At 44.6% G+C, this 24,735-nt stretch overlaps 1 protein-coding gene across 1 annotated transcript; it reads left to right on the forward strand.

Moving 5' to 3' along the window:
* Positions 1–1,927: 1,927 nt before the first annotated feature.
* Positions 1,928–24,343, forward strand: timp2a (TIMP metallopeptidase inhibitor 2a). Its single transcript, XM_088926832.1, has 5 exons — positions 1,928–2,655; positions 17,791–17,891; positions 18,640–18,748; positions 20,302–20,426; positions 20,851–24,343. Exons 1-5 carry the CDS (start codon positions 2,526–2,528, stop codon positions 21,046–21,048), a joined length of 663 nt encoding a protein of 220 aa, XP_088782958.1. The 5' UTR covers positions 1,928–2,525; the 3' UTR covers positions 21,049–24,343.
* Positions 24,344–24,735: the final 392 nt, after the last annotated feature.

Below are 24,735 nucleotides of genomic sequence, written 5' to 3' on the forward strand. Positions count from 1 at the left end.
TAAAGATCCAAGAAGACTATAATCTAGCACTTCCACTCTCCTATGTATAAATAATAGCCGGCTGCCCACAGCTCTGTGCGCCTCTTTTCTAGCTCAACTCCACCCCAACTGCACCCTTGCAGCTGTCTCCCTAGTTCATTCCTCATACATAAGGGAGGTTGCGACAGCAGTGATCTTTGGCTAGGTGGAGTATTAAGCACATTATTCCTGTCTAAACATCAGCTCATTTGGTCTTAATAAGAATTTCAAGAAACTACTGAGATGTAGTTTGTTGGATATGGAATAAGGTTATGGAACTTATGTATGGAATGTTTGTCACAAGCGAGCGGCAAACTATGGAATATAGTGTGGTGTTCGACGAGACAAGATACTCATAACCATGTGATGCAGTTCAGTAATGGACAGCAACTGTTTTTTATTAACTTGCAGAACAGAGTGGGGGGGGGGGGTAACTTAGTGGAGTTTTCAAAGGGCTTCTCTGTGCAGAATTAAAGAACTTTGAATACTCATTGTGGCTGAGTCCTGTTTAAGCACTAAATGGTAAAAAAAACTAAATAACAGAAAAACTGCGGAAATGCTTTCCCAGAAGCCCAAGGCAGCCACTATAGTGCTGCCAAGAATAATGTCAGTGATGTAATGGAGGAGCTGCAAATACGCACGATATTTTCCAAATTATTTCTTATTATTATTCCTGTTGTTTTCATTACTTGCATTCTAACCATGGGTCTCAGAACAGAATTTTGGAATTTTGTTTTGGGGGGGGGGTTAGTCTAATTGCTGGGAATTTCAAGTAAAGACAGGAATGTTGGTTTATAGGGAAGAAGGAAATGCCTAAAGAACATAACCATAATGTTTTATTCAGCAAGACAAAAATAAATCACCAAAGAAAGTACTGAACCCAGATTGAAGCGATTGTCTTTAATGGGATGATGTCACCTCTTTCTGTGTTGCTGTGCCATTCTGTGGTATTTTGTCCCAGAAGCTGTCTCGGCTGCTGAAGTCTTGCAGTCACTGTGAAGCTTTGGGCAAACTTTGCTACTGTATAAGGGATACTGTTACTCACAATAATGCATCTGGAATTCAGCAATCCCATTCCACAGACAGACACTTTAATGGAGGTGCAGTTGAAGAGAATCAATCTTTCACACAGTGAATCTCAACAGCTAATGCCTCCATGCTTTTTAAAAAAAATCCTACAGAACGAAGCCAGACAGCAGGGGGATGATGGTGATAGTCAATAGGATCTTGGGGTTCTTCCTGCATCAGAAGCAAACCCCCACTCTCCAAGAGATTTTTTGTGGCCATACTGAAACCTTTTGAGTGATCGTGACAGCTGTCCCAAGAGGCAAACCACTTCTGCAGTTGGAACAGTCATTCCTCTTTCATCATTTTATTGAGCAGGGGATGGAGAACTTAAAATTGAAGATGAAAAGCTGTAAATACCATACAATCTCTGTCTGAGCTGCGGCACCTAACTTTCCGCAGTGTGAATCATGTTGATTCCATTCGTACTCCCAGATATACTCAGTTTAGGACCATAAGAGTGTCTGGACAGCCTGTCTGAGTCTTGGGAATCTGAGTGTCGGAGTTAGGCCTAGAACCATGCTCAGTCTTTTCTGAGCAAGTGGAAAACTAAAGATCTGGAAAGAGCCTACAGTAGATGCTTAGGCCTTGAGCCCCATCAAAACCTTGCACAACTGACACTCCCACAATTCTAAAAATCCTTTATGGTTTGAATTGAGACTAAATAACACATTTCTGAAGCTGAAGCGACTGTAGTGCGTTTTTAATTTTAATTTCTACATTCTGCTTCAAGAGCATTTAAATGAGACACCCCCCTCGGTCCCTTGGAGTAAATATTATCGCGCCTATTGGACATTTTCAAGTTTAAAGCAGAACTGTCACGCCTCATGTATTATTTCGAAAGCGCTGTAGTTTTTTTTTAATGCAGTGAATACACGAATGAGCCCGTTTCCGCAAGCCTTCTTTAATAAAACGGTCGCATACGGTGATATTACAATAGTTGGCGGCTCCGAAACGCGTAAACAAATGCTCGGAGTTGAGCACAGGGGGAACACGAGCAGACGAGACCGATCTGTGGTGCAAGCCCAGCGCCCCCGACTACTGAATGGGAGGAGCCCCAACAGCAAGCCATAAAAAAAATGAGGCTGATCTCAGCGAAAAGGAAACAGACAGACCCGTAGAAGGAGAGTGCTGAGGAAAGGCGGCTTGAGAGAGGCAACCGAGAAAATACTGGTAGTGGTCGTGTTTCCCCCCCCCCCCCTTCTACGGCGCTGCTCAGTCCTGGTGAATTTCTGCACAGAACTGTCGACTGCAACCTCTCTTCTCAACTGCTGCTGGAAAACAGCAACTTCGTTCGTATTTATTACTCTTTGTTGTAAAAAAAAAGAGAGAGAGAACCCGAACATTTTTTAAGACGGGCTTTTTTTTTGTTGTTGTTTCTCTGCGATCCGTAGACGTCAGATTTTTCTTCTGCGAGGTGGTGACGAAGCGAGGAGACCAAAATGAGTTGTACTGTTAGCAGTTTCTTCGCCACTCTGGCGGTGCTGCTTCTGTGGCGAGTGAAAGAAATAGCGGAAGGTTGCAGTTGCTCACCCGTCCACCCACAACAGGCTTTTTGCAATGCAGATGTAGGTAAGATCACGTTCTGATTTACTTATGTATTCGCGCAGATGACTGTGGCACGTTTTTACGCTCCTGTAACCCGCTAGGTAGCGGTCTGTTGTATTAATTGTTTTAAACTGTGACAGTGTCGGAATGCAATCCACAATCCACAAGTTCAGATTCAGCCAGGATCGTTTAGTTTGCGTGATGTCTGGATGCCATCTGAAACAAACGCACTGGGCATTTCCCCACTCGCGAAATATCGATCCCAACTTTTGACTTGTGAGATGCATCTAAATTAACTGTAACGTTAATCTCTGTGAGAGAACCGCGTTTTGGGGGGGGGGGGTTGTTACCTGAGGTGGGGTGCGTTACACGAACTCCTGCTGTTGTAAATTTTATTTTAAAACGAATTCATTCGCGGGAGACGCGTCAAGAGGGGTCAAGATCAACTGCCTCGCCACTAAATGTACAACTGGCAAGTTTAAGTCACGAAGCCACCTGTAACGGTGATGTCGGGGTGTTTTCAGTAGGACAGGTTTAATGCATCCCAAAAGACTGGGTATGTCTCTACCTGTCTCTTAGCCTTGCCTCTTTTTAAAATGGATTGCGTAACGAAACGCCTCAAGTGCTCAAAACGTTTGCAGCGCACGTTAAGATATTTTCGTGAGTAGCAGATATGATGGACGTTTTCTTTGCTGTTGTACCGACTTCTTAGATCTCGACTACTATTGTTCACGTAAAAATGTAGCGCACAAAAACAATCACACACAGAGAGAGAGAGAGCCTATATAAATGTGTCTCGTATGTTGTAACTCATTGTAGTGGTTAGTATTTTGCTACCGATGTCAAATCGTTATCCGCGAACTGCGATAGTCGTCTGATACAGGAAGTCCTAGAAAGAAAACTCTGGAAAAGTTTGCAAGGTCTCTGGTAAACAATATTTTCCGTTTGCGTCCTTTTAAGTCCAACTTCCCAGATTCGCACTGTCATTGTGTGTAAATTGCCAAATATTTACCCCCACCACAATATGAGCCTGAAGTTTAAAGGTGTTGGTAAACAAATAAAAACGGTCTATGTCGATTTTACAGATTTTGCACATTTTTGTAATGGACATTTGTAAACAAATTGGTGAGATCACATCTTTGTTGATCATCGCTTATCGAAAAATCCCCCATGCCTGTCATATGTGCCCTGTTTCGTGTAGACGTGTTTGTGTTTGGGGTGACTGTCCGCCGTCTGGCTTGGCTGTTTCATTCAGTGTCTGGCAGGTCGACACCTCGCGTCCCTCACTCGTTACGTCTTCAAATCTTTCAGGTTTCCTGTTTTCGGTAGAAGGGATTCTCGGGGAGCTGTTGAAATGGAGCTGCGTGTAACATGTAAAACGGTCAAGATTTTGAAATCCCTATTCCCCCCCCCCCCCCCCGCCAAGCAGCGAACTACCCCTGGTGCTGTCCTCGTAAAAGGAATGCTAATTAGGTCTGCGTGACTCGTGGAAAACAGCAGTTAGCGTTTACGTTGTGCGGTTGTGCTAATTTGCATTAATCTATCCATACCTTTTTGAGTGTGGAGTTGGTTGGGATCTGTACTGGATTTGTTCAAATAGGCCTGCATGTTGCAGTTGCCCTGGGATTCTCTGGTGGTTTGGTCCTGAACTATGCGGATTTCAGCCCGTGGATAAATGAGCTACGCATTTCAAGCGCTCCTGAATGACGGCGCACATCCCAGTTTTGTGAAAGCGCACGTCGCTTGACTTTCCGATTAACAGCTACGGAAAGCAGGCACGGCGACCGTGGGGAGTGAATGTGTGTGTGTGTATGTGTGTGTCCCAGTCTGAAGGTTGCTTCTAATTAAACACCGAAGGGTTTAACTTCATTTTAAAAACGATTTCAACTAGAAGACCGTGGCATGACATATATAAGTTTGATTTGCATTTGTGCTTTTACGAATATTACGCTGCGTGTTGTTACTACTACATAAGATGTTTTTGTCATTGCCCCCCTTTGTCTTTGAGGTTGCCTTGGTGGGGAGTCGGTGTGCTTCACTTAGGGAAATTATGGAAAAGTGACGTTACGGGTTCAGCTGGTGATCTGCTGAAGCTGTAAGAGGCGGGATAGGTCCAACAGCTGAAATTAAATCCCCTGATGTGTCACTGGTTACTTGTGACTGAATCATTACTGGGCGTATCTTGGCTTTGTAATTCAGTTCCTTTTGATTTCAAATGTCAGGCATGTGCTAATTACAAACAGATCACTAGTGCTATTGACAGTTTTGATGGCTTTTTTTTGTGCTTAAAATGTACTTTTATGTTGCTAAAAATGGGCATTTCTGAAAAGCAAGGCTCCCACAGAACAGATATATCACAGGATATGAATAATCACTTAAGATGCAGCTCGTATGCCAAGTACAGAGGAGTTTAAAAGTTTTCATAATCCATTAAGCCACTCCTAAAGCGAGTCTGCTCTATGATACGGGCAGCTCTGCCGATTGAAGTATCTGCCGTGAACAAAGCACTTCCCGTGCCTTTCCCGTTCTGAGAATCTTCATGATGCTGGGCGCAAGTTCCCGGGATTGGGAACGCAGGATCTCCGGAGGGAAAGCGTTTGCTGGCACTGCAAGCCGCTCGCCTTTCCAGAAAAACATCCCTTCCCCTCCAAGTGTGTGCTGAGCAGGATCCCTCTGCGGCGCTGAAGGGGTGGGTGTCAGATGTGTACGTGGCAGGAGGGGGCTCACGCCAGTGGGAATGTCTGGGCTCGGGGCTCTGTTCCTCCCGCGCTAGCCGTGATCGGGCTGGAGCGCCGGTCAGCCCCTCCAGATCCGGCCTGAGGAATGGCAGGAATGCTCTGATGTATCCCACTGGGGGTTTCCCCACCCAGCTCAAGGCTGAATCAGTGGGACAGCGCTGGGCAGATGTGAGGCTACAAGCTGCTGCAGCTGGAATGGAGTCCATCTCTGTGCCTGCAGTCAGACGGAGTTTATAGGTTGAAGCCTGGAGGCAATTGATCCAGGCCCCCGACTCCCCAACAGAAGAGGGCCAACGCACTCACACGTTCTCTCTCTCTTAAATATGCCTGATGTCATGCCAGCAGTCTTTCTACCTTTTTTCATTTCTGCTCGTTTGTCGAAGTTTAGCAATAAAGAAGCATGTCAGGCAAGGGATTTTCTTCTGCCATAACCTGGGTGTTTCTATTCAGGTTAGTAACCGCATTGATGGCGAAGTGAGTGATCTTGTAGGTGATCTGAGGACGAAAGGATTTACCGTCCTTCGAACTGGCTCGGTTTGGTGTGAAGTTTCACCCTGCCTCATTAATCTGAAAAGTGCATTTTGTAGTGTCTTTAGGCACGCTGCTCTTTGTAGTAGGTTGCAGTTTGTGTATTCCTCCAGTTGTTGGAGGAAGTTTGGGGGTTTGTTTGTGCAGATCTGAAAAGTCTTCCCCTGAAACCTCTCTCAGGCCTGGTCTCCTGCTGGACACCATGTTTGTGCAGAGTGTCCTGTTCATCAGAGCTGATGTCTTACTTTTAATATGCTGCCAGTATTGTAAAGAACTCTCTTATTTAGCACAGGGCCCTGACGTTTAAGGCAGAGTCACATCAGGCTGAGATTATAGTCTGCAGAATTGCACCTTCAGGAATGACTGATGACTTGATCTTGGGACCTTTTCCAGCTTTTATTACTAGTGAATTGACTTTTATACCCCTCACACAGATTTCTGTTTCTGACTTTTCATCGTAAATGAAAATATGATAATTAGATCACTAACAGAAGCGGACTTGTCTTTTACTGCACCTATTAAAATACTGCTCTGCTTGTTGGAAGGCAGGAGAATGTGAGCTGGTTGGACTGCAGTGTACACGGCACATTGCTCATTAAAAGGGTACTCTTTGCTGAGCTGCATGTTACCGTGGCTCTGCAGTTTCCAAAAACCACAGTGAGCAGCTGAAGTAGTGAAACTTAGCTGTATGGTGCATTTCCAAACTGCTGAAGCATGTTTGGAAATCTGAATATTTTCGCTTGTCAGCAGTTGACCTAGCTCTTCTTTAATTTCTACCCTTTCTGAAAATAAAAGTTTAATGTACCATATACAGTATTTATTTCATCCCTGGGAGCTTTTGCATGGTAATTGAAGGCACTGCTGTTCATCCTTAGGTAGAATCGATGATAGCTTCGTCAGACTTTCTCGTAATACTCCAATAAGACCTGTGTTATTATAAGAGCATGACAGATGCTTTTTTTCTGATGTTTAATCTCAGGTTTTCAAACCAACTCATCTAGTTAAGGCCTCCATGTGCTTCCTGGAGATAAGCTCAGCAAACAGTTTTTTTTCCCCAGACAGTTTTGCTGGAATAGTTCATTTCCCAGTCGCAGCTGTAAGGACAAGAGCATTCTCAGAACATGTGGCAAGTATGAGATAAACTAGCCAAAACATTCAGATGATACACACTGTCCTGCCTCATTAAATTCCTGCTGAAGTCAGGATTGAACTTTTGATCTCCTGGTTCACAGACTGTCTCTGCTAAATGGCAGAGGGATCAGATTGCATTGGCCGAGCAGGCGTGTAATTCTCATACGTGGGAGATTTTTAAACAGAAATGCCATTTTTTCACATTGCATAGGATCGTCCTGGTGCGCTGCCCTGCAGGAGGCATCGTGCTTGTTCATTTTAATGATAAAGCACATCATGGCTTCTAGCAGATGAATGTTATCATGATGTCAGCGTCCCTGGAACTCAGTGCCGTTTTCCAGCTTGTGTGCAAGAGAGCTGTGCCACAATATGGCAAAGGGTACTGATGGGTTTTGTCAAAGCCAGAGGAGCTGCACTTTCTTCTGTGTGGGTGAGAATGGATACCTAGACAGAGTCTTGGCTCCATGCTGCCTGTTACGTTGCAGGGAGCAGGGGCTGAGTCACAACACAGCACACCCGCACTGTAATGCTGTAGCTGGAGCCCAGACTGCCACTTTCTCATAATGATATGTCCCGCAGCAGAGCGCTTCCAGTTGCTTTCCGAGCCATTTTCTTTTGCAGTGCAGCGCAAGAGTATGGGGCCAAATCTGTGTCATTTTTCAACTACAGTTGCTATTCCAGTAAGGAGCACACTGCTGGTAACAGATCATTTGGGTAGCGAAGCCCTGGTGTATAACTTACCGAGTTGTCTTAGGCGTCAGACCTTCAGCATTTCACAGGGGCTGAACAAATATGTGACTCAGTGCAGAGGGGATTGGCATCATATAAATTGAGCTCATGGCTTGCCCGGGCTGTGCTTATCATGCACTTCTATAGTAGCATTTCATCTTTATCGCGGCTGTTTTTTTTTTCCCCTGCTAGGCTGCAGGTCCAATTAAACCTCGCAGTTTGTTTGTTTTTTTCGAGCTAAGACCTCCTACCGAGTAAGCAGGTGAAGAATTGGGGGTTGCCCTCGTGTGTTCTGCTGAAACATTGTGATTGGCTCTTGAGGGGTCTTCTGAGGTTGAGAGCCGCTCTCTCATTGTGTACTGTGTGAGATTAGACCTGCTCTGTAACAGCGTGTTTGAATGTTAGTCATACTCAAGTAATAGGGCCGTTTTTGTTGCTGGTAAGGGTATAAGAAAGGGGCACCATGATCAGCAGTTGTTTGGGATGCTTCCCAGGATTCATTAATCAGTGCTGCGGTATGACTTAAAACAGATGTGATGTGCCCTGTCCACCCCCTGTAATGGAGGTATCCCATGATAACTCAAATTCAAGCTTAGCCTGTGTAGGTTTCCCCACCCCCCGTTGAGCTGGAGAGCGAATTTAAAGTTTGGGGGTTCTTTGGCTGCACTAGTTTCCAAACTATTTTGTCTGCGTCCTCTCCTGTGGTTTTCTTCTAGAACAAATTCCGGGTGGGTTCCTCTCTGTAAAACCGGGGTTGTCTGGCTCAAACCAGAGTTGTGTCCGGCATCTGCAGAAAAAAAAACCAAAAACACAACGGTACACCGTCCAAATCTAGCCACCTCATCTCGCGCAAAAGGACCAGGGAGGAAGGAAGGAATGGTCCAGGAAGTGGTGAGCTGGGTCGTGAGAGTCCGCTGCAGGGGCTGGTGAGAGAGGAGGCAGGGTGCCCGCGAGAGCCTCCTTCACTGACGCTGCAGTCCTGTCCTGTCCCGTCCCAGACGTCCTTCTCCTGCCCCTGTTTGTAACCCTGGCAGGGACACAGTGTGCCAGCAGGGTTATTTTTGATAGAAAAGTGGCCCCTCTGGGCAGGGATGTTCCTGTGATCTCTTCAACCTCTTGCGTCAGAAACCAGAAGAAATTAGAACCGATTTTCCCATGTGTGTGAGAAGTATTTTATGAGATAATCTGACCTCCTCCCTTCTTCCGCGGGCATTAATACTCCCTGTATTGCCACTGACTGACTGACTGTCAGATGCCCTTGTTTAAAGACGAAGAATTGTGTGGTTACTGGGCGAGTTTATGTGAGGGGACCTTGCAATTGCAGTTAATTAGTCAAGGCAGACACAACAAGTGCTTTCAGAGTTGTTTTGTTTTCCACTTAGTGCTTAGTCATTGTGTGTAGAGGCTGCTCACTGCATCTGGGAGCAAGCTTTGCTTCTAATAAGCTTCCTTTAGAAAAGTCTCATCCCTGTTATTAAACACTTAGTACAGCCCGAGCTTTGGGGTCATCTGGATCACCATGCACCGATCTCCTTCTCTTTAGTATTACAAATAATAATATACCCCCAGTTTTATAATTAGTTAAGCATGAAAATTGTCAATAAGAATGCATAACAATGCGAGATCGTTCATATGGCCTCCTTGCTAATTGGGAGCTTAACGATCCAAGGATCCTGTGCTGCTTCTTCCTGGATACCGAGGACTCGTCTACAGCAAACGCGGATGGCTTGTGTGCGCCAGACACCCGCGACGCAGAGTCTTCTATTTTCAGTCCTAAACGCTCTTCGATTTCCGCCCCTGGCCCTGACCGGTGAGTCATCAAGCAAAATTGCTTTTCGATGGAAAAGTATCCCACAGGTCCTTGAGCGTGTACTTCTCTCGTGCCAAGATCTTGCACTGCGTACCTTCCTGCCACCCTGAACCACTGCTTTCCCAAAGGGGGACGTCCAGAAGCCGGCTGCCCTTGTCCGGGGCCCTTGCTTGCTCTGCGTCGGTGTCGGGTGCGCCGACCCGTGCCTCATGTGTTTAGAGCCGTGAGCGCCGAGCCAGCGCGCGGAGGTTAATGTGAAGTGATTTCGTGGATCGGTTTATGTGTGTCCCGGGGAGTCTGGATGGGCTCCCACATTCTGTCGTCTTCGCTGCCCAGTGGGAGGATCACGCGGTCTCCAAGTGGAAAAATACCAACCTGCAGAAGACGTCGGGAGGAAGACTGTGGCTGCAGTGTTTCCTTGAAGGCCTTGGCCATGCTGCTGCAACACCCTGCTAATCGGGGTCATTTTAAATAGAATATCATGCGGTTCTTTTCTCCCTGCCTTTTTTTTTTTGGTCTTCAGGTTCCCCACAAAATGCTGTAACGGCAACAGCTGGGGACTGTTGGAAGGTTTGTTCCTTATCCAGGAACTGAAGGATCTGCCTATAAATGTCACAGCGTAACTTGCAGTGCAGTACTTTAGTTCTTTTGTGCTATTCGATGGTTTTGCCAACAAAAGCTGGGTTGCAGTTCACTAATAAGTCATTGTTCATTGAATTTCACAATAACTATTCCATATAAATGATATTATTTTGTGTTTAATAGGTTGCTGGCAAGAAACCGGCAAAAAGCAGTAAGAAAGTGTATGTTTTCTGTAAAATATCCTAGCTGAAACTTGTTTCCAGGAAGTCGTCTGTGTTAAGAGGATGCGGGTATTGACTTCTGTGGAAATGTTTCTGTAATACTTGAACCTCAAAACAAACCTGCTGTCATGGTGCTTACCAACGTACTTACCAGCGTTGGAACTGGGGGGATAGTCCCTCATTCCTCAAACAATGAAATACAGCACCTGGAACTGAAAGGAAAAGGAGACATTCCTAGTTTAATCCCATTGCCTTTTTAAGTAGTTTGGCAAAGCACCTTAAATCATGTGATCTGTGACACTATTGGATTAATCCTAGCACAGACCATCTAACCTTCATAATTACGATTCCTGGCATAATGTGATAGGGCTGTCTGTGGTTTAAAAGTTTGACCCCTTGGGTACCAGGAACAGTAGATGCTCCTTGCCCTTATAGCAGCATGTGCGCGTGAAAGGTTTGTAGTCCAGTTCTGACTTGCAGAAATTATAGTTACTTTTTATGTTATTCTTTTCATTAGCGCCTCTCCACACCAGTGAGGTCCTCATATGTTTTTTTTTCAATTTGCTGTCAGATTTACTGTAAATTAGGAGACAGGCTGACTTTTGCAATGGGTAATGTTGAAATGTCCTAAAGGTGAAGGCAATGCTTCCGTGCCGAGTAACTGTCTTGCAACAAGCTGTGGCAGGGGCGACTGCGGATTGAGAAACCAGTAACTGTAGATGGGCAATGCAGTGATTTAGCTGCAGAGTCCTGTGCACTGTCCAATCTGGCAGTGGGCCCTCCAGCACAGTGCAGTAGCCTAACATGCATCCATTTTCTAAAGGCTTTTTCTAACTCGTGAGCAGGAGTCAGTCCACGCACACTCTCCCACCAGAGCCAATTTTCCGTTAAGGCCTACCAGCATGTCTTTGGCCTGTGGGAGGAAACCGGAGCACCTGATGGAAACCCACACGGACACAGGAACAACATGCAGACTCCATGCTGATATTCCTGCGGTGCTATAACCCAGGACCCCAGTGCTGGGAGACAGCAGTGCTTACCACTGTGCCACTGTGCCACCCCACAATAGTCTATCAGTATGATCCAGGTCAGCTTCCCTTTATTTCTGCTTTGTGTTGCGGGCACATTGTGTGAAAGTGCAATTCCGATGGGCCATGCTGACAAGTGATCAGATTCAGAATGTGGGCGGCTTCGTTACCAGCCCTGTAGCAGGGCCAGAGCTCCGCCTGAGCTTTTGGACTTTTTGGACACCCCATCTCCTGTTGTCATAGGTCTCTGCATTGTGCTGCTGTCATGAGAGGTATGTGGGATATTATTTGGGCGGGCGACTAAGGGGAAGAAGACTCATGGGGAAGCATTTTGAGGGGAATGTTGTGTGAAAAACATTTTCCCTCCCTCACATTCAGCAGAGGAGTTAATAGACAGGCCTTCTGGTCCCTCTTTATTGGGTAGCTCTTGTGCCAGGAGAGCTTCAGTTCAAAGATAATCCAGTGTTCTGTCCCAAGGCTGCAGGAATTAAAATGGCCCAGCTCAAAGGTATGGCGACTGTAATTATATTTTTATATAATATTATATATTATATTTTTATCATGCCCCTTTAGAAAAAAAAGTCAGTTCGTACTGCAGGACCAGGGAGCTGTGTGTTCGGAGGAGCGCTCTGTGGGACTTGAGCTTGTCTGTGGAAACAGTAGCATTTTGGTAACTGAAAACACGTGAAAGATTCTGTCGTCAGTGTTCTCTGGGTTTGTGGCTCCAGTGCTGGAGATGGCTTTGCAACACGCAGTGAGGAAAAGTGGGTCAACTCAGAGGGAAGGCAGAAAAAAACGGTGAATGCATTTGCAGGGAGGAAGGCCTTCTGTGTTGGCACTCTTCTTTGCAAGGTTTGCTTGCCTCATTAAGGACCTAATTCATGCTGCTGCAGGCGCACGGTGCTGGCCTGGAAATGAACTGGCACTCGTTTCTCTTCCTGGGCAATTAAAGGCAACTTGAATCCACATAAAAGAGAGACAAATATCAATTTGAGATTTTCTTGTGCATTCTTACACCTCCAGTCCTAAAAGGGCTCACGGCTTCTTCTATCCCTGACCCAGAAAAACACGAAAGGTCCAGAATTGGTAGCTGAGGGGGCATGCTGTCCTGTCTGGAGATCAAAGCTCGGCCCTTATGACTCCAAACTCCACAGGTCCCACACTTGTATCACCTCCAACATGCAAGCTGGCCAGTACTGCCTTTATAGCAAGGAGCCCCAGGAACGCAAGGCTGTTTTTTTTTTAGGATTGAAAGCAGGTTGCAGGAGAGACATCTTGCTTTGATTGCTCAAGACTGTACTAATAACTGGTTCTGGTTGTGAAAGATGCCAAACTGTGTCCATGATGTAATCGGAGAGCTGTATCTAGTCTGTGATAAACAGTCAAGTTATCAAATACATTTACTCTTGAGTGGAAGAAAAGTTCTCTTTCTGGGAAGTATAGGAGGTTACCGTATTAATCCTGAACTCTCTGGTTAGCCTGTCATCTGTCATGATGACCTGATGTCTTCATGTATAGCTGCAGATTTGTAATGGATTAACTCGCAGGAGTGTAAATGCCCATACGCGGCTAATGTAAAAGCCTTTCAAGTAGGGAGCTGCGTCAGCATGTGTAGGCAGCAAAGGAACAAGTAAAGGTTTATTCCATGCTGAAAAGAAAACTAATATTTCGGCTGTGGAGCCTACTATGGGTCCTATGGTACCTGAAGAAGGCTCCACAGCTGAAACGTTGTGTTTCTTTTCTTCCATTTTCAGCATGGAATGAATCTTTACTTGTTCCTAATGTGAAAACCACTTCGTTTTTCGTAGCAGCGGTGTACAGTAAATGATGGCTTCATATTCAGATTACAGTGAGAGTTCTGATCACTCAGCACCTGTAGTGTCACTGTTTGGGTAAAGTGACACCATCCACTCACAGAGGTTGGTGTGATTTTTTTCATTATTATTAATACTCATGACAGATGCTGCAAAGCTGTATCTTGGGTTTACCATACCTCTATAAGGGTCTTTATGTATAACGTCCTGCTGTACGTCAAACGATGTCATTACATGCTCTCTGCTCTCTGAACCCTTACTGAGTTGATGGGTCTCTTGCCCCTGGCTGGAAGGGCTGTGATTTTGGGGACACGGTGCCCTGTAATTCTTTGTCCTCAGTCTAAATCGGTTGCACAAAGAGAGTTTCCGGATGTAGGGTCAGTAGCTCTCAGGTCACAATGCTATTGACTCATCTGTGAGAAATCCCACTTTTTTCCCATTGCATGCTTTATTGCATTTGCTGCAGAGTTTGAACTTCCTTGTGCCTTTTCTGAACCCCGAGTGCTTTGCAAAGCTGATTTTTTTTCTCTTCTGTGTATAATTCTGAACTGCTTAAATGGAACTTCTGAGCTCTAAAAGCCATTAACAACATTTGCCTGTATCTTAAATCTAACTCATTCTTGCAATGTGGAGACAGCCTTTTACACTACGAAAGGAGATGTGTTTATAGGCCCAAGTTTTCAGTCAAGCTTGTTTCACACATACCAACACAGGACAAGCAAATGCAATACAAGTACCAGCTAATATGTGAACTAGCAGGTTGTCTGGTTCTGCTTTTTGTCATGCCACCCTATAGCATGGGCACTGGGGGGACTAATACAGCTTGCACTGGCAGCAAAGCTAACCCAGGCGCGTGGCTAGCTACTGAGGCAGCTTGTAGTTTGTGAACTGTAAGCCAAAGCCATCCTGATCAATTCAAACCCACCCAGCCCTGGGAGCGGTGAGTCAGACATGTGCCACTTGGGGAATCCTTTTCACACTTGGCTAGCGACAGCCAGGACCGGGGCCAGTGACCTCTGAGCTGGAGGGCCTTCACAAGCACTCCCGAGTCTGTAGTGGAGGAAACGTCCAGCAGCCTCACCATCCCAGTGCCCCCTCTGCCTCCAGTACACGTGACCTACGATGGCAAGCGATGTAGGTCTAGATTTAAAACGAATATTAATTTCGGAAAAACGCCGCACAAGCCCACTATAACTCCAGGATTGCAGGGTAATCGTCTCCATGTCTGTGGCAGAGCGCGTACAAGACTCATTAACTGAGCCATTAAATGGAGGAAAAAACAGGAGCTGCGGATTAAAATATTGCAGCCCTGTGTGCGGAAATTACACTGAGCCAAGATTGCCTGATTATTCTAAATGATTGCTAAAAGTAGTCTAGAGTCCCCTGTGTGTAGTTAACATCCTAAGCAGAGGACATGGAGAGTTAGAGGCTTGCTGTAGAAACCTAGATGTTGTGTGTAAGAGTCATACTAGGGAAAGCATGTGCTCTGACAAGGCTCTCATTATCTTATCAGCAGCAGTGAGCCCTTCATAGCTCTGTACCTTCCAGGCTCTAAAGTGAATCCTAGCCTACAGTCTCATGTCTTTTCCCAAACTTGTTTCTTTTATTTTTCAGTCGTTCTGCATCTTCCTGTGTAGTAACTAGTACTGTATAATACCCCTGGGCTCACATTTGCCATGCCATACCTGTCTTACTGAGGTGTTGCGTAGCTCTGGGTATTTGTCAGTGTTGGCATCCATGCTGGCTGTACAGTGATCGGGATACAATGCAAGGCTGTCATATTTTAAATTTAATTTACATTTTTAAATTGTGAGACAACACAATGCAGAATGCTGGTCCCTGCTTTAGGACAAGATATATTTCCCTTCAATACTGTGATCTTGTTGCTGTGACATTTCTGGGGGGCCATGATTTAAAACTTGATTTAAAATGCTCTCAGGAAAAAGAGAAAGGTGGGATGTTTCTCATATGCAGAAAGCAACAGGTAAAGGTTAATTCCCCGCTGAAAGGAAAAGAGGAGAGACACAATGTTTTGGCTGTGGAGCCGAAATGTCAGACACCCGAAGAAGGCTCCATAGCCGAAATGTTGTCTCTTTTCCTTTCAGCGGGGAATAAACTTTAACCTGTTCTTTTGCAGCCTACTGACACAGGATGCTGACACAGCTACCTTACCTGATATTTAGAAAGTCTTCGATAACCAGTGAAGATACTGCTCCTTTGACCTGTTGTGCTACTGTATGCAGTCCCATTTATAGCCCCCAGTCCTATGACATGCAGTATGCTTGCTGAGAACGGGCTGTGGACTTGGAAGAGACCTAGCTTATGCAGCGGGAACTCTGCTCTTGTCCCTGAACCACAGTTGGTTTGTGAGTCTTGGCCCAGCTCCTCAGTGCCCCCTGCTGGACGAATCGCTCTGCTGCTTGTTCGTAGAGCTGGCATGGTATTCAAGTGGAACAAGCTGCCATTTTGATTGTTTTGATTGTTTTGATATTTTCTTATACTCTGAAGGCAACCCCTGTGACCTAGCAAAACCATTTTTTCTGTTAATCTTTGCGGGATGTTAGACAATATTACATGCTCCCTGGTTATTTTAGACTTAGGACTAAACAAAATTGTTATTCCAAAACATTTCTTGAGAAAGGGAGTGCCAATCAAATCTCATAACATTTCACACTTTACAGGGCTGTTGATCCTGACAATGATGACATTACTGTTTATTGTATACAAATGTTATTGTGGGTGTAAAGTTGGTGTAGGAAAAGGAGCTGTTGCCCTGCTCTACATGAGTTTAAACAATCTCTCGACTGCTTGGAAGTGCCATTTAGGAATCTATCTGTTTCTGATTGAGAAATATGTCTGGCTTCTTGAGTAGCTATTCTAATTCAATTGCATCTGCTCATCGTTATCCTGGGCCTTTTTTATGTGGTGGGGGTTTAAATTGAAAGCAGCCATTGGAGTAGGAAGCCTGCTTCTTGTATACAGGCCCACAGAGGCATTTGATAATGTAACATCAAGTGCTTCAGACTGAGAATCTTGCGAGCACAAAAATGTGCTCTGTATCAAGACCAGTGTGGAGCCCACAGCAGGCAAAAATCATAGTTAGTAACGTAGCCAGCCAGTTGTTTTTCCAGATTGTATATTTTTGTTAAAACAAGATTAATCCAGGCTTTAGTCAGACAAGGCTCTGTTTAAAGTGCGAGGTGGAAGTTCTGGAGCTCATTGCTGATCAACATGTCGAAATTGGCAATGGCTGCTTTCAGCCGATACTGCCTACCTAAAAAGATTTACCAAAGTAAATGATTAAATGTTTGCTCTATACGGTTAACCACAAAAGAATTGGTCTTGAAAACATTGCATGTTCTTAGAGTGTTTTAGTGAACTTTCATGATGTCATTCAGTGTTGTGTTTCTGTTGAATAAGAAAGAGCTCAGCAGCAGGATCTGCAGAGTACTTTGCAGGCACCCTCACTGAGAGAGACACGATGACAGCGTAATGTGAGTCACGAGAGTCAAGTCCTGGAGGGGTTGATTCTACTCTCGTTATAGAACAGCTTTGTGATCCGAGAGGCTATATGTATAGGTTTACATTTGTGGCTTGCCTCTTATAAAGACGTTTTCGCTTTGGATAAATAAATGTAGGTGAACCCCTTCTCCCCCATGAAAGGCTGGGGGTTTTCCTCTCTCACATGGCTGCGGTGAGAGAGGGAACAGCAGTCCCTGCACAAAGGAAGCTCCGGCGGCAAACAGCAGAGCCAGAGGATTCTTCCCCTCCCCTCTTTTCTTTCGTCTGCAGCCAAGCCTGCTCCAATCCCCTGAATCAGGCTTTCCAAAAAAAGAAGAAAGGAAAGAAAAAAAAGAGTGAGCAAACTGCTGTGTGTCCACGGCTGCACCAGGCTACACGTCAGCTGTTTAGATGGAGAATTTTGTGCTGAGAAAATGTAAATTTTAGCTTCTGCACGGGGGAACAGCTTGGCGCCGCTCCAGACTGACCTTCTTACCTCCTCTAGAGGAACACGTGGAGGCTCAGTTCCACGCTGGAAAGCAGAAAGGAGGAAAAAGCCGATGTTTCAGCTGTGACTCCTACTTCAGGTGTGCGAAGAGCACTTCACAGCTGGAAAGTGGTTTGGCTTTTCTTTCCACTTTCCAGGGCTTGTTGTCTTGGCAGGCGAACACGAACAGAGCATACCGAGAATTGTGCTCTGATAATGTCGGTTGAGCACCCATATGTGTTCCCTCAGCACAGCTCTGTCTTCATCCTGCTTTTAAACGATGAATTGATCATATCTGCACAAAGAAAGGCATGGCAGTACTTGCAGCAATAGCTTATGCATTACAAAAACCATTGTATTTTGAAGTTCATACTTCTGTGGCTTAAGGCAGTGACATTAAGTAGAGACATTAAGAGACTTTTGTGTTTTAGAGGAACATGCTATTTTAAATTATTTTAATAGCATTTCCATGCTTTTTTAGGCTAGGCTGTAGAAAAGAGTGCTATGACTAGTGAGAGAACCTGCCACTGTTGCTCAGTGCATCAGCCTGATGTGTTCATTTCTTTATCTCTATTTTTTTTTACTCCCAGTGATCAGGGCAAAGGTGATTGGAGGTAAGGAAGTGGATTCTGGGAACGACATCTATGGCAACCCAATCAAGAGAATCCAGTATGAGATCAAGCAGATCAAGGTAGGAACTGAGATCACTCCTGATACAAGATCCTGGCTGGAAGTAACGAATGTGTCTTTAGACACATTACTCTTCACTGCACTCCTGTTTTATTCTGTTTGGCTGATCTTGATTGATTTATTCTGGGGTACAGTAAAATCTGGTTCCCCCTCAAAGGCTTATGACAGCATTGTATTATTATAATAATATTCTTAAAACCCTGTTTTAAACAAAAAGTGCATCTTCTGGTGTTTGTGTAAAGCTTGAAGTATACGTTGTTTAAATTAATCGCTCAGTGTCTACTGTGTTGTTGAGTTTGGTACAGGCTTCAGGAGAACAGCAATGATCTCTGGTCCTGGTAAGACAGCATCCGAGACTGAATAAAGTGGGTACCACACTCCAGACCCATTTCTTTCCCTGCATCTGTCCATGAAATGGAAGAAAGTGCTTGCCCTGTCTGTTGTATTGCTTACTGACCCATTGCTGCACTACGGTGCTTGCAGATGGTTGTTCGTGTTCTACACTTCTACATCTCTGTACAAGAGATGTCTTTGCCTTGTTGAGAAGTAATAAGGGGACAGCTGAAAGAAAGCCGAGGCTCGTTTTAAAGATGAGTCTGAAATGGAAAAAACAACTCTTGCCAAACCTCTTCTGAAACCAAACAAAATAAGGAAAAATTTTCAAGTGCTGTCAACTTTCCAGAAAGCCCTGCTGTCCTCTGAGACATCTGTGTTTTCAGTAAAATGTGCTGCTGCTCTGTTTGTTTCAGATGTTCAAAGGCCCAGATAGAGACATAGAAACTGTCTTCACTGCCCCCTCTTCTGCTGTGTGTGGAGTGACTCTGGAGACCAATGGCAAAAAGGAGTACCTCATTTCAGGTAGCGTGTGAGACGCCATCACCAGAATTTCTTTTTCCTTTTCTTAAATTTTGAATTGCTGATTATTTTTTATTATATGCCCACTGAATTTGGAATTGGATCTTTTTTTGGCTCTCATGCCAAATCTCCTGTATCCACTCGGGTGAGAATGAGACGCACAGCCACGTGCCTCTGACACGCCCACTTTCAGATCTCCCACAGTGCCCGACAGGCGAGTCAGCGATGATTGGAGGAGCAGCCTCTCTCGCTAACATCACGACAAGCCGTGTGGAATCTCAGGGGAGATGGTGTTTGCAGGAAATCTGAAAACATTGAAACCCTGGAAACAACTTTCCAAATGTTAGCCACGAGCCATGAGGAAAAAAAAATTGCCATTTAATCTTTAAAGCTTTCCTTAAATAAACTCGAATGTTATTCCCATTTTTATACCCTAAGTCTTTTTAAATTTTTAAATATTTAACTCTAGATAAAGCCGCATAAAGGGTTTTTTAATGCAACAGTGTTACTTCTGTTTGAAAGGTTTTACTGAATGGAAAAGGAAAACAAGACTCAAGGCTGTAAAAACAGACTTTCTCTGGTTTCTCTATCTAGACTGATCTCCTACACCAAAACAAGCTGAAATTATAGTGTGGGCATTGAAGATAATATGGGTAATTCCTTTAAAATAGTTGAGTGGAAGCAGATAGTATGAGGAGTCTGGGCTTGTAATTGCTGAGGCCTTGATTTTAAAGGAACTCTTTCCAGTCCTGCAAGTCAGACAGAAACTGACTCCCTCTAAATCCCAGATCAGATCTTGCGTGCCTTTAAAAAAAAACACTCTGCAAAATCCACTTCTCTCTTATCACAAAGCCCAGTGCTCTGTGAGTGAGGCTTTATGGTGTCTAGTGACTGGGTAGCATTAACTAGCTCCCAGCGTGGGGATGCTGACATTGAAGCAAGGCAGCGTGTGACTGATTATAATAATAATTCCTTACACTTATATAGCGCTTTTCTGGACAATACACTCAAAGCGCTTTATAGGTAGTGGGGACTCCCCTCCACCACCACCACTGTGCAGCCTCCACCTGGATGATGCGATGGCAGCCAGTGTGTGCCAGTTTGTTCACCACACACCAGCTATCAGTGAGGAGGAGAACAGAGTGATGAAGTCAGTTCATAGATGGGGATTATTAGGAGGCCATGATTGGTAAAGGCCAATGGGAAATTTGGCCAGGACACCGGGTTTACACCCCTACTCTTTTTGAGACACACCTTGGGATTTTTAATGACCACAGAGAGTCAGGGCCTCGGTTTTACATCTCATGCGAAGTATGGTGCCTTTTTACAGTATAGTGTCCCTGTCACTATACTGGGGCATTAGGACCCACACAGACCGCAGGGTGAGCGCCCCCTGCTGGTCCCACTAACACCTCCTCCAGCAGCAACCTGAGCTTTCCCAGGAGGTCTCCCCTCCAGGTACTGGCCAGGCTCACACCTGCTGAGCTCCAGTGGGCTGCCAGCCGTGAGCTGCAGGGTGATATGGCTGCTGATGCGACTGTCCCTGTAACCCCCAGGCAAGGCAGAAGCGGATGGAAAGATGCACGTGACCCTGTGTGACTTCATCGTGCCCTGGGAGTCCATGAGCGCCACTCAGAAGAAGAGTCTGAACCAGCGGTACCAGATGGGCTGTGAGTGCAAGGTGAGGAGGGACCGGTCTGGCCATGGGGTGGCGATTCCCAGTCCGGGTCCAGGATACCCACGGGCCTGCCGGGCTTTCTTCCAGCCCAGCTCTCAGCGACGCAACCAGTCCCCCCGTTGACTTAATCATAGGATTAGTTCCTGCTCCTAAACATCATATTTTGTGCCCCTCGTTCCTCTTGGACTGTCTCTCTCGGTTCTCTCTTATCCTGTTTGTGGCCATCCCTGTGTTCTGATGTTCAAAGGTCCACACATTTACAACTGCTTCACCTGCTAAAACTGCTTTAAGACCAAAAGCGCGAAACTCGTCTCTCGTCTCTAGTTTTTGCAGCACAGCCTCCTCCGGGATGCTGTGCAGCGGCCGGCGGCGGCGCTGGCAAGGAAGACGAGCGCGGCCCCAGCTAACGGGTGTTGTCCTTCCACAGATATCGCGCTGCTCCTCCATCCCGTGCATCATCAACAGCCAGGACGAGTGCCTGTGGACGGACTGGGTGATGGAGAAGAGCATCAGCGGTCGTCAGGCCAACCACTATGCCTGCATCAAGAGGAGTGACGGCTCCTGTGCTTGGTACCGCGGAGTGGCGCCCCCCAAGAAGGAATTCTTGGACATTGAGGACCCCTAAACCCACCCCACCCCCCCCACACACACACACACACCCCCACCCCCACCCCCCCCTGCTCGCCCGCCCGCCCGCCCGCGCGTGCCCTCTGCGCCGCCTGCAGACACCGTCTGCGAAACGATAAGAAGAAAAAAAAGAGCATTATAAATAATTAAATAAACAGTGAGATTATTAAAACGTAACAGATGTAGACTGGTCGAGTGATGATGTCACTTCCTCAAGAAGCCTTGCAGCAACTACGGCAGTGTGTGAGGGACAATCTTGTGAGGACAGCACTTTCTGCCCCAAAAAGCGCTTATTCTTCTTTAAAAAAAAATACAGCAAAATTAAAATAACCTACCAAACATCGGTTTGTGCTTTACTTATAGCAAGGCTATAACGATATCTTTGTCCACAACAAAGGTGTTGTTTATCCTGTTGAAAGCCAAATCTCCAAAGGTCAAATCTCACTGAACATATCCTGTTTCTCATAACCATGCAGCTTGAACCAATCAGATTCATGGTGAGGCGGGACTTCCCAGAATATTGTGATGTTTGTTTCTGAATGACAGCATTATGTGTAAAAAAAAAAATGCATGGTTTATGAGATGGAAATTTTGAACCAAAGGCTTGAACTACTCATTTCTAGCAGTTTTGAGACGCAATAAAGAACTGACCTGTGCGTTCTTCCAGTCGTTGCCTTTAGCACCTTCTCGGTTCACCAAGAGATACCCTGTTGAAAATAAAATAGTGCTCACGATGCTTTTCACACGTGTTGGGAATTCTTAAACTGTTACATGTCGTAAAAGGGCATGATTTAGTCTGAGCCATGAAATAGAGGTTTGCTGACATAGGTCTTACACAAGAGCCCTATAAGTGTTTGAAACTGTTTGTTTGCAAGTCAGCTGGGCCTTCTCCCCCCTGTGGCGTCAGGAGTGCTGATGTCAGGGTGAAGAGGACTGTGGGTATTTGCGGCTGGGAGCTGGCAGGCAGTGTGCAGGGGTGTGAATGTACAGAAGCAGCTTCTCTGGGCACAGCTGGCACAGCCACCCCTCTGCCAAAGCAGCAGACTCTTCCCAGGGCGGGATTGTTCCTGGTCTTAGACCTTGAACAGGGCAGATTGGAATACCGGCCGAGTGAACCGTCGCCAGAAACTGTCCGCACGAGGTAGTCGTGACCAGAATTTGGAAACCCAGTCGCGTTTGTGGCGTTGTGGTGGAAGCGAAAGTCGAGACCCAGGCTCAGCCCTTGGAGAAACCTCAGTTCGCTAGGAAATGAAGGAATGTAATCGTGTTCCACGATTTGAACAGTAGTTCAGTGACAGATTTGACCTTTCTCCTCCTCGAGGGGATTCCTGATGTCTCACTGGTCCAGTCTATGCCTTGTCAATAAAGTAATGGAGCCTTGCTTGCTGTGGTTGTTCCTATATGCTCCTATGGCCTATCGCCCCCTCTGTCCACATTGTCTTCCTGTCCCCTGTACAGTACCTATGCATATACGTTTGTTATTTTTATACATATATTTTTAAATTCTTTTTTATTATAATTATTAATAATCTTGGTTAGACCTTTTTAGATTTGCACTTTCTAAGGAGTCGAGACATTTGGTCAAAAGACGAATGTCTCAAACAGGGAGGATTGAATCCTCTTCTTGATTTTTGTAATTTTTGTTTTGTAACCTTCTAGTTCTTTATACAATTGATTTTCTAATATTATTGTTTGGTCTTGCTACTTTCATGTAATGCTTTTATTCTCTCTTTTTTCTTTAAAGTACTATAGAAACTTCAAAATCCCCCCCCCCCATTTGTGTATGTTGAGTTGCTGTAAGGCAGGGCTCGAGGTTATGATGACCCACAGCACACATTGTGATGTCTAGGAAACCATATGTTGTTCATAACCGTGTTCATTGCCAGGAACTACTTTATAGAGTGTGTTTCAGAAGACTGAAACCAAATAAAGGAACAATTTAAACAAGTGAAATGATAAAGGAATGTATTCTTTGACTTCATATCCCATTGCTTCAGGTCAGGTATAAATGCACATCCATCTTTAGAAATCTGATTCCTGGAGCATTAACAAGTATTGCGATTTAGAAATATAGAGTACGTTTATAAGGAAGCATCCAGGGTGTTCAGTATCATAATATTCTTCATTCATTCTCCCAATACTCTTAACGCCTACACCATATTGATCATGGTGATTTGTTAAAAAGCAGTATTCCTGGTTTTGCAATTCATACTGATATTTTTTTCTTAAAATCACTATGGAATATAGTTTGTCAAAAAAGACAGTTTGCTAAGTAAAGACTGTTGTATCACGCCATTTTCATAAACGCACAGTGCTTTGCTGGAGAAATATCGCAGTGACTCCAGACTGCTGGGGTGTGCAGTTTGATTGCTCTCAGTGTCATTTTGAAATCTCTGGAATTAATTGCGTAATAGTTTTATGCATTTGTATCACTGAAAATAAAGTGATCTGTGGCAATATGTTAAAGTAGCTGTCTTGCAGAGATGTTTGTAGGGTAAGTTACTGTGTCTCCATATACATGAAGGGCAAAGTGCAGGCATCATTCAACAAGAACTGTGCTATAGCCTGTTAACTGATTAATTGGGTTTGATAAATAAGTACACTTTACTTAAGGATGAGTGATATTTTTTTTTACATTTATTGAACATTGGTTCATCCCAGCCATTAGTAAAATTTTCAGATTTCACATAAGTTCATTTCAGATGGGGGAAATCAATACTTAGAGGTTTAGTCAAACTATCTTGGTCTGATAGAACACCAAGCAACATGATTTTAAATGCTGCAGAGTGTTGCTCTAATGATATTCAACTGTTTGAAATAATAGGAGATGTCTCAGAATGAGAAAATTTAAATTCATGTAATTATCTGCATTCAGGTCCCAGACAGTAATGGCAAATCTGCTAAAAACCAGTCCATTACTTTAAACACACATTTCTGTCTTGCGTAGAGAAATTCATCCTACAAGACCTGTTAAGTGAAAGCAAAAGTTTACATGGTATTTTTAGTATTTTGTTGCTATTCAAGTACTAGATGTATCTGAAAACGCATAATTTAAATCTTGAGTGATCTGTGTTTTTTCTTTATTTGGCCATTTTATTTTTTTATTGTATTTTTTTTCTTCTTTCTCTGATGTTTGCTGAAGAGTGAGATTTCTTGTGCTGGAGACACATGAGAGCCATTGTACAATGAAAACCAGACTATGCATGTCTTTGACGCTTTGTATAATTCATATGTGGGCATACAGTCAATGGATTAAATATACAGTATTATCAAATAAAAATTTAGAATAACATGTCTCTTCATTTCTTATAAGATAACCTCCCTCCCTGGACTATGGCTAATTCACATGCGTCTTATTGACCTGCATTTGAAAATGGCAACAGATTTGGTCATCGGAAGTAAAAGTAATTTCAGTTCTCAACCCCTTTTAACTGAACTAAATAAGGACCTACAAATCCCTTGATATTAGTAGTTTTAAAATGAACTGCCCATGCTAGCGGTTTCTGTTTCGACACGGACTTTTCACCCAAAATATTTTCTTTGCATCTAGAAGTCTGTTTTTTTAGAAGTAGTCTATGAAAGAACCTTTATCATAGCAGCAATTAAATTGCATCCTTCCTAACCCATATCCTTTCGTTGTTTATTTGTACTCATTACCTTCAAACGCACGGAAGGGACGTTAACA

This window comes from Atractosteus spatula, chromosome 11 (genome assembly GCF_055471065.1).
Source record: "Atractosteus spatula isolate fAtrSpa1 chromosome 11, fAtrSpa1.hap1, whole genome shotgun sequence".
NCBI classification, from domain to species: domain Eukaryota; kingdom Metazoa; phylum Chordata; class Actinopteri; order Semionotiformes; family Lepisosteidae; genus Atractosteus; species Atractosteus spatula.

Coding starts and splice junctions, on each gene's coding strand:
- timp2a (XM_088926832.1), top strand. CDS start 2,526: ATGAGTTGTACTGTTAGCAGTTTCTTCGCCACTCTGGCGGTGCTGCTT. Junction 2,656..17,790: donor TTTTTGCAATGCAGATGTAG/GTAAGATCACGT, acceptor TTTTACTCCCAG/TGATCAGGGCAAAGGTGATT. Junction 20,427..20,850: donor AGATGGGCTGTGAGTGCAAG/GTGAGGAGGGAC, acceptor GTCCTTCCACAG/ATATCGCGCTGCTCCTCCAT.